The following is a 10,000-nucleotide window of genomic DNA, read 5'->3' on the forward strand; positions in this document are numbered from 1 at the left end:
AGCTCCATCACAGAGGGGGAGGACAGTCGGCGAGTACAGAGAAACGGTGGTATTGTCCTTTTCTTTTCCCTTTAATGAGACGGTGTCACCAGGAACTCATTACACGCAAGCAAGCCAGGCCACACCAGGCAAATCACGAAGACGTTGAAGTCCATCTCTTATTGTCACACTGTGAATGCTTTGCAGCTAGAACACTTTCAGGTGGATCTTCAAAAGAAAGCGAGTGAAGCGTAAACCTGTGCACAGTCTTATGTTTACGTTTTGGGAATCTGCAGCCAGCCAGCCAGCGCTTGGTGTCCCACTTTCAAGAGCCTCGACCGATTTTATGCCACCTGTGCGCACTAGAAAACCACTTAAAAGAGAAACTTTTCGTATTATTTTTAATAATGAACTGCAATGGGATAAGGGCTGAAAACGTCATATAATATGTATATAGTACAAACAAAAGCTACCTTGGAAATGGTGTTGAAAGTCTCACCCAGTGAAATAAATCAAAATTGTTTAATTAATAAATAAATTGTAAAAACACTCCAAACTTGCACACTGATCTATTTACATGATTGCAACAATTTGCCTGCCATTGTTGGTGCACCAGGTGCTGCAGCCAGCTCCACAACAGGTGCCTCTTGTCGTGCCATTCTATAAAATGTCAGTGACGACACTTCCATGCGGCTTGTTGGTCAGTTTTTACATTGCTTTCGTCCATTTGGGGCCATATCGCTATAGAAGGTAAGGATTACTGGTCTGGATTCGTAAGACAAAAAAGGCAAATCTAGATGTTTGAAGATTTTAGTAGATTCTAGGCTGAACGTCTGCCCTCCGGTACTCTGGCTGTGGGACATGGAGACAAACTCTCACATCAGGCGGAAAGAGGAGAATCTCCCGATTCCACGACTATTTAAAGTGTGTCCCACCCGTGTACATTCTCTGCAAGTCTGCTGCCTGTTGCTCTGCACCTCACTAGACTATTACAAGATGTCCTCTCCTGCTGCCTGATGCTCTGCACCTCACTAGACTATTACAAGATGTCCTCTCCTGCTGCCTGATGCTCTGCACCTCACTAGACTATTACAAGATGTCCTCTCCTGCTGCCTGCTGCTCTGCACCTCACTAGACTATTACAAGATGTCCTCTCCTACTGCCTGATGCTCTGCACCTCACTAGACTATTACAAGATGTCCTCTCCTACTGCCTGATGCTCTGCACCTCACTAGACTATTACAAGATGTCCTCTCCTACTGCCTGCTGCTCTGCACCTCACTAGACTATTACAAGATGTCCTCTCCTGCTGCCTGATGCTCTGCACCTCACTAGACTATTACAAGATGTCCTCTCCTACTGCCTGCTGCTCTGCACCTCACTAGACTATTACAAGATGTCCTCTCCTACTGCCTGTTGCTCTGCACCTCACTAGACTATTACAAGATGTCCTCTCCTGCTGCCTGATGCTCTGCACCTCACTAGACTATTACAAGATGTCCTCTCCTACTGCCTGTTGCTCTGCACCTCACTAGACTATTACAAGATGTCCTCTCCTACTGCCTGCTGCTCTGCACCTCACTAGACTATTACAAGATGTCCTCTCCTACTGCCTGATGCTCTGCACCTCACTAGACTATTACAAGATGTCCTCTCCTACTGCCTGATGCTCTGCACCTCACTAGACTATTACAAGATGTCCTCTCCTGCTGCCTGCTGCTCTGCACCTCACTAGACTATTACAAGATGTCCTCTCCTACTGCCTGATGCTCTGCACCTCACTAGACTATTACAAGATGTCCTCTCCTACTGCCTGATGCTCTGCACCTCACTAGACTATTACAAGATGTCCTCTCCTACTGCCTGCTGCTCTGCACCTCACTAGACTATTACAAGATGTCCTCTCCTGCTGCCTGATGCTCTGCACCTCACTAGACTATTACAAGATGTCCTCTCCTACTGCCTGCTGCTCTGCACCTCACTAGACTATTACAAGATGTCCTCTCCTACTGCCTGTTGCTCTGCACCTCACTAGACTATTACAATATGTCCTCTCCTACTGCCTGATGCTCTGCACCTCACTAGACTATTACAAGATGTCCTCTCCTACTGCCTGATGCTCTGCACCTCACTAGACTATTACAAGATGTCCTCTCCTACTGCCTGATGCTCTGCACCTCACTAGACTATTACAAGATGTCCTCTCCTACTGCCTGCTGCTCTGCACCTCTATAGACTATTACAAGATGTCCTCTCCTACTGCCTGATGCTCTGCACCTCACTAGACTATTACAAGATGTCCTCTCCTACTGCCTGATGCTCTGCACCTCACTAGACTATTACAATATGTCCTCTCCTACTGCCTGCTGCTCTGCACCTCTCTAGACTATTACAAGATGTCCTCTCCTACTGCCTGATGCTCTGCACCTCACTAGACTATTACAAGATGTCCTCTCCTACTGCCTGATGCTCTGCACCTCACTAGACTATTACAAGATGTCCTCTCCTACTGCCTGCTGCTCTGCACCTCACTAGACTATTAAAAGATGTCCTCTCCTACTGCCTGATGCTCTGCACCTCACTAGACTATTACAAGATGTCCTCTCCTACTGCCTGATGCTCTGCACCTCACTAGACTATTACAAGATGTCCTCTCCTACTGCCTGCTGCTCTGCACCTCACTAGACTATTACAAGATGTCCTCTCCTACTGCCTGCTGCTCTGCACCTCACTAGACTATTACAAGATGTCCTCTCCTGCTGCCTGATGCTCTGCACCTCACTAGACTATTACAAGATGTCCTCTCCTACTGCCTGATGCTCTGCACCTCACTAGACTATTACAAGATGTCCTCTCCTGCTGCCTGATGCTCTGCACCTCACTAGACTATTACAAGATGTCCTCTCCTACTGCCTGATGCTCTGCACCTCACTAGACTATGACAAGATGTCTACTCCTTATCAAAGCTGTGGTGATTGACAGTACACTCTAGGCAATGAATCGATCTTCTTTGTCAACCAGCAACACTGATGCAGAATTTCACCAGCCAATTACATTTCTTAGCTGTCAATTTCATTTTCTAAAATCGATGAGACCGAATGTGGCTGGTAGAATTGTGAAGAATGGAAAGCGCAAGATGGATGGAAGCCACACTCTCCATACGTTTAAACGTTTATTTGATTAGGATTTATAAAAAAAAACACGTAAGCAGCCCCCACCCATCTATCTTGCAGTTCAGAACTACATTATGTTGTGGTTGCACCTCTGATTTCTCTCCCTGAATAGACTTACTGGCCACAGTCAGAAGGTAGCATGGCTTGGCGTGTGGCTGGTCTCCCTGTGGGACCTTGCGGTAAAGGGAGATGTGAATACTGTCAGGAGCTGTTCATCACCGACACGCCAATGTGATTTCAAACACACTGTGAAGCCTCATCGTTACCTTATTCAATCTAATGGGGGGAACCTCCGTACACTGATTAGATAGAAACTAAATTGGATTTAGGCAGTTCGCTGTGTGTGTGTGTGTGTGTGTGCATGTGTTTGCTGTGTGTATTTGCATTTATATATACGTGTGTGTGTGTGGCTGTGGAGTACATTCATGAACGGGTACAATGCAGGCATTGAGCTATAGTAGGCCTGCTGTTGAGAGCTAACATGATTAAGGATTAATGCCCAGGCATGGAACTGAAGCAGGCCGGACAGAGAAGAGCCTCCATACACAACTACACAGCTATCTGATTAGTATTGCTTCTAACTAGGGGTGGGACGATACATCGATCCAGATCGATATATCGATCTATTATCAATGATCCAATAGGATCGATGCAACGTAAAAAGATCCGTTCATATTGTGATGCTCTTATTTTGAAAATCCCGTGTAGACATTACAGCAGAGCAGGGCTACAGAGTGTCTATTTTGCGACCAGAAATAAGTCCCTGTGTGTGCGTAGTGGCGAAGGGGGGAGGGGCATCCTCCCTTTCTGTGTGTGTGTGTGCGTTTGGAAAGACCAGATGAAGTCAGAGGAGTATATTATATTGATAGTAAATTTACTGAGGATGGACAGATAATGTTGATATTTAAACATAAAAAATACAATACATAATAAATGTATTCATGATCATCATGCAACATAAAACTGTTGTAGGAACGGTTTGGGAGAGGAAGGGGTTTTAGGTTGCGTGTTGTGAGTTCCAAAAATGTTTACTTAAAGTTTACAGCTCAATATATGAAAATGTGGCACTTTACAGTGAACAGGAGGAGGTCTATTTGTAAAAACAATAGATTGTTTTTCATTTAAATGTCTGGAAGAGCTAAAAAAATTTAAATGTCAAATGATATTTCCGTTGCCTTTTTTGAGTTGATCTAAATGTTACTGATTGTGTTAAATGGGCATATAATATCGTCTCATATCGATCGCAGACACCTGAATCGTATTGTATCGTGGCAGACTTTGTGATATCGGCAAATATCGTATCGTTGTCCAAAGAATCTATATCGTATTGTGATGAAACTGGTGATTCCCACCCCTACTCCATTTTCCTCCGATTTTCTCCCATCCCAATGTTAGTCGTTATGCCAATTCCCAATCCCCTTCCTGGTCGCTGCTGTTAGATCCTGATCAAACTGGCCAGTATCACGTCCTCGTCTGTTTGGCCCTCCATCCAATTCCTCTGCGTTGTGTCATTTTAATGGTCCTGACGTCTCTATACTGGCTGATAAGATCCTTATCTCTCCCCGTTAGTACAATCCGCAAACCATAATAATTCTCCACCTCCGTAAGAATCCGACACTTCGACAACGTGAAATACCTTACAAGGAAGAGCGTGGTTTTATTTGATAAACAGAAACCTCAGCTCAGATGTTAACAGATTGTATTGTCCTTGAAGAGTCTATTCTAATGATCTTTCGGTGTGTTCGTCTATCGTCCTTTTGTTATTCAGTCCGATAGTGTTCAGGCCTGGTCTTTAGCCTAACCCTCCTCGCGTTAGCCGAAGCTAATGATGATGTGGCATTCTCCCCCCCTCCTCTCTGTGATGAGAGGAGAGAGTGTCTTCTGTGTGATCTCAGTCCTACTCGCTCTTGGTCTGCCTTACACCCGGAAACACCGTTCGACTTATAGATCTTCGTCGTAACAACGACGGCCCCGCCTTCTGGTTGTCATGTGCCGCGCTGTCATAACAACTGCGTTAATAACCTTTCACACCATTAAACGTTTCATTCACTGTTGCATTAAAGAGGTCACCCCTCTCCCTCGCTCTGTACCGCTCCGTTATCTTTGTTCTTACAAGGAATTCAAAACATTCTCTCGCTGGCAGTGTGCCTCACAACAATCACCCTGCTCTACTGAACCACCGTCTCCTGCTTCCACCGTCCGCATGCACTTCGACCTCTCTGACCCGGCACCGTTTTAGCTGTGGTCATCTCCCCCCAATCTATACATCACATACATTGAAAAAGCACCCCAAATCCTTCACTGCGCACTTACCCCCCACAGTCGGTCTGGGAGAGTGGAGGCTATCACGTGCTTCCTCCGACACATGTCCAGCCAATCAACCGCTTCTTTTCACCTGGCAGCGCGGATTCTCATTGAGAGGGCGTAGCGTGTGGAAGGATCACACTATCCCACTCAAGTCCTATCCGCGCTTAGCAGGCGCCCGACCGAACTGTAGGAGTCGCTGTTTACAACGACCCGGACCCACCCCGCCAGCTTCTCCCACCCTCTAATACTGCCAATTGTATTAGTGTGAACGGCCAGCCAAGCTGGTGACAACCCCGGAGCTGTGAGCTGGATTCGAACAGGCGAATCTAGCCGCTCCGGGGTTTGGTGACGAACGCAATCTCCGTTACGCCACCTGACCGCCCCCCACCCCTACTTCTAACCCTAACCCTACATAACTACACAGCTATGTGATTATTAGTATTGCTTCTAACCCTAACCCTACACAACTACACAGCTATCTGATTAGTACTGCTTCTAACCATAACCCTACACAACTACACAGCTATCTGATTAGTACTGCTTCTAACCCTAACCCTACACAACTACACAGCTATCTGATTAGTACTGCTTCTAACCCTAACCCTACACAACTACACAGCTATCTGATTAGTACTGCTTCTAACCCTAACCCTACACAACTACACAGCTATCTGATTAGTACTGCTTCTAACCCTAACCCTACACAACTACACAGCTATCTGATTAGCACTAACCCTAACTCTTATATTAAACTAGTGAGCAACACGTCAGTAGAGCCTACAGCAGTGGCCTTTTCCCCCCGGGGAGCCACATTTTCAGAATAAATTCTTATAACCCAAACGGATAAAAAAAAGAAAAAAAAGAAAAAGATCTATCCTGCTTTTAGACCTACAGTGATTTATTCAAGATGTCTGTTTTTCCCCCAATGGACTGGAGAGGACGTTAGTTTCATCTGATAATTCCAGAGATAATCATTTGGGGGCCCATTTGAATGCATAGGTGCCGACCCACACAGCACTGGCCTGCAGGAAGGTGTGATGTTCATGGTTTTGTTTCAGGGTTTAGTCCTGATCAGCTCTAATGCTAACAGCTGTGTTTTCATCTCTTTTTCTCCAGCGCCCCCATGCCATACCTGGTCGGAGTCCACCTCAGTCTACTAGAGGTACGTTATGTATCATCTTGTGTGTGTGTGTTGTGAAAGAATGTGGCCGATTTAAAGTCGGTGGATCCGGTTAATACAATTTATTAATGAAAATATCAAATAAAATGTATTCAGAGATATAATATGGCTTGAATGGCTCATCACCAAACAACTAGCTATTGGAATCGGAAAGAAGAGACCGATTCAGAGAAAAGGGACCTCATTTATACCTAGGAGAGGGGGAGGGGGGACACAATAAACTGGGCGTTTGGGGAGAGGGAGGAGACAAAGAGAAGACAAGTCTGTTATCGCCCACAATTACATTTTTTCTCTTCTCATAATGTGAATAAAACTTCTGATTTAGAATGCAAATTAATAGAAATATTTAACCTAGTATTTGAATACGATGTTAAAGGGAAAAGATTATTTAAAATAAATATTTAAACACACAATTCACAATATGACCCTTGATTGACCGAATTAAGTTCGACATGTATCCTTCTAATTTCAGAGTTGTGAATCTCACTCTTTCTTATCCACAATAACGGTATTAATTCTAGTAAACAAACCGACCCAATGTAATGTGAAGTAAATTTAGTAAGCCCGATTAATCCCAGTAAACAACGTGACCCAACATCACAAGGAGCAAATTTAGCAAGTATATCAACGAGTGACCTTCCCAACTCTGACATGGCCCAGAATCTGAAAAAACTCCCCTCCTCGTTACAATCAAGTAGACAAATATTCTACACCACACCTGTAGCCTACGTTGGCAAAACAAACCCCAAACTGACAACAAGGGATAAAAAACCAACGCTTCAGCTAGGTGGTGTAGTGGGCAAGGCACTCGCCACCAGTGTGGAGACGCTAGGATTCGCGTGTTCGAATCCAGCTCTCCACATTGTTTTCAGTTTAGCTGGTCGTCCGCAGGAATACACATTGGCCGTATTACGGGGAGGGAAACTGAAGGGTGGGGATCGGGCGTTGTGAACAAGCGACTCCTACAAGTCGGTTGGTGCGCCTGCGCAGTAGAATCAGGAAGTGTCGGGGGCAGCGTGAGCCTCCCACGCGTTACTCCTCGACACTGAGAGATCGAGCTGCGCAGGTGAAAAGATGCGACTGCTGTTACCTCAAGTACCGGAGGGGACTTGTGCTATGTATGACTTAGTCCACATTGCAGCCGGCTTGTGGGAGGCAAGAAACAGCGTTCGTGACAGGGGAGGGTTGAATTGGATGATACGAAATTGGGATGGGAGAAAATATAGAAAAATGGGAGAAAAAGTGGATAAAAAAAAAAAAACAACGCTTCACATGATGGAACTCAAAGCATAACGAAAATATGGTGCAAGAGGTTTAAGTGGTTCATCCGGCAGCTCCTCTCTCGTGTCCATAGCGACCATCACGGATGTAGCGGTCCCTGTGCAAAACGAGCTCACGACACACCCAATACAAAACTGGACCGCATGCATGATCAAAATCAGAACAACAAATATTATCACGGCATACGCAATGTACTGTGCCACCATCGATCCTATTGCACCAAATTTCTTTGTCATCCAATCAAACAAGGTGTATACAGCGGGTACATGCGCAGTCCTCGAAATATTACGCAAATGTTCAATGATGCGTGGTATGGTCAGATTATCATTAGCAGGTACAAAAACACAACACTCCTGACCGATCAATTTACAAGTACTGTACCACCTGAGCTGGCCAACAAAAAATCCAGAGCCGCCCTGTTTTTTTCTGTATTGTTATCAACCTGACAGACGCTAATTCACTGTTGATGAATGATAACCATTAGCAGTCATGTTGGCCAGGTCCTCCACAAGTGTGGCCAGATCTGTGATCTGATCCGTGATCTGATCCATAGCAGACTTTACACCATAAACCGGAATTAGGGCCCTGAAAAAAATCACACGTTCTGCAAGTACGGTGTGTGGAAGTAATTGACATGGCATTTATTTCTATTCGTTATTTCTATTCGTTGGTGAAGAGGGCACACGTACCGCTCCAACCAGCCGGGAGAGAGGGATACGCCTTCGAGCCACATATCCAGTATGTACCCGGAGGAGCCCGCATCATCGTCCAGTTCATACTCGGAGGGGCTACTGCTGGGAATCCCTCGTTGATGGGAGATAATCTCAATCCCTGACACCTACTTCCACGTAGGACCCGGGATAATCATTACACGCGCGAAATCCCGTAACGTACACAACACCGATCAAACATATACGCATACTAACCTTATCATCCAGCCATAATCTCAATTTAACAACACACCGTACACTTTCACCTGGCCCAGAGAGAAGCGGGAAGACATCGAAGTCTTGCCAAACAGGTCGACCATCTAACTAAATACACCCTCTCTCTGCTCAGGTGGACGGACACCGCGCATAGGCACAGCAAGTTTGTGACGCCAAGTCGGTGGATCCGGTTAATACAATTTATTAACTCAGAATGAAAATATCAAATACAATTTACTCAGAGATATAATATGGCTTGATTGGCTCATCACCAAACAACTAGCTATTGGAATCTGGAAGAGATGTCAAGTGAGAGTAGAGCAGGATCATGATTAAATGGGTAGGATTGGTCCGGTAAAACGTTGGCAGGTAGATGACGCTACATTTAATTTTACTATCGCTAATCGTCATCCATTCCAATTCATATACATTTGGACCATGTCTTTTTTCATCATCTGAAGAAACTTGAGAAGTTTGAATGGCTTTTCTAAATGAAGTGTGTAAAACTGCCAGTTTTATTTAGAAATATTGGAAACGGAGATAACCTAGACTCTTTATTTTGACATCGGATGACGACGACATGACAGAAGTCTAAACAGCGTGGGAAAAATGTTGTAAACTGGCGCGAGACAAGTAGGAAATTGGTACGCTGAGGTCCGCTCGACTATGAAAGCCCAAAGAGTCCGCACGGACCTCCACGGGGAGTCCGCTCCGCGTACGTTCCGCTCGATTATGGGAGGCCCTTGAGAGTGAGAGTGAGAGTGTGAGAGAGAGTGAGCACCGTGGGTCTGGGCGGTGTTGTGACCAGGATGGTTCTCCAGTCTGACTCCTTATCGCCACACGGATGTTTCGGGGGAGGTGCCCTTTTTCCACAATGTAAACGGTCCTCATTGATGGCCCTTCACAATGAGGACCATGTAGACTCAACCACTGAATGAAGAGTTAAGTTAGGGTTAAGGTTATGATTATGGTCAGGGTTATGGTTAGGTTATGGTTATGATTATGGTCAGGGTTAAGTTATGGTTAGGGTTAAGGTTATGATTATGGTCGGTCAGGGTTAAGTTATGGTTAGGGTTATGATTATGGTCAGGGTTTGCGATCAGGAAGGGTTACAGTTTGTCACACACTCACTAATTCGTCGAAAATCCAGCAAA

The 10,000-nt window shown here is 45.3% G+C and overlaps 1 protein-coding gene across 1 annotated transcript in view; it reads left to right on the forward strand.

Moving 5' to 3' along the window:
- The window catches only part of dennd1b (DENN/MADD domain containing 1B), a 467,783-nt gene that overhangs the window by 331,350 nt on the left and 126,433 nt on the right, over positions 1–10,000 (forward strand). The window contains exon 12 of the mRNA XM_084311228.1: positions 6,576–6,621. Within this exon, the coding sequence (XP_084167354.1) occupies positions 6,576–6,621 (46 nt within the window). The remainder of the gene's footprint in view (positions 1–6,575; positions 6,622–10,000) is intronic.

This window comes from Notolepis coatsorum, assembly GCF_963971535.1.
Source record: "Notolepis coatsorum genome assembly, chromosome: 3".
Taxonomy (NCBI): Eukaryota; Metazoa; Chordata; class Actinopteri; order Aulopiformes; family Paralepididae; genus Notolepis; species Notolepis coatsorum.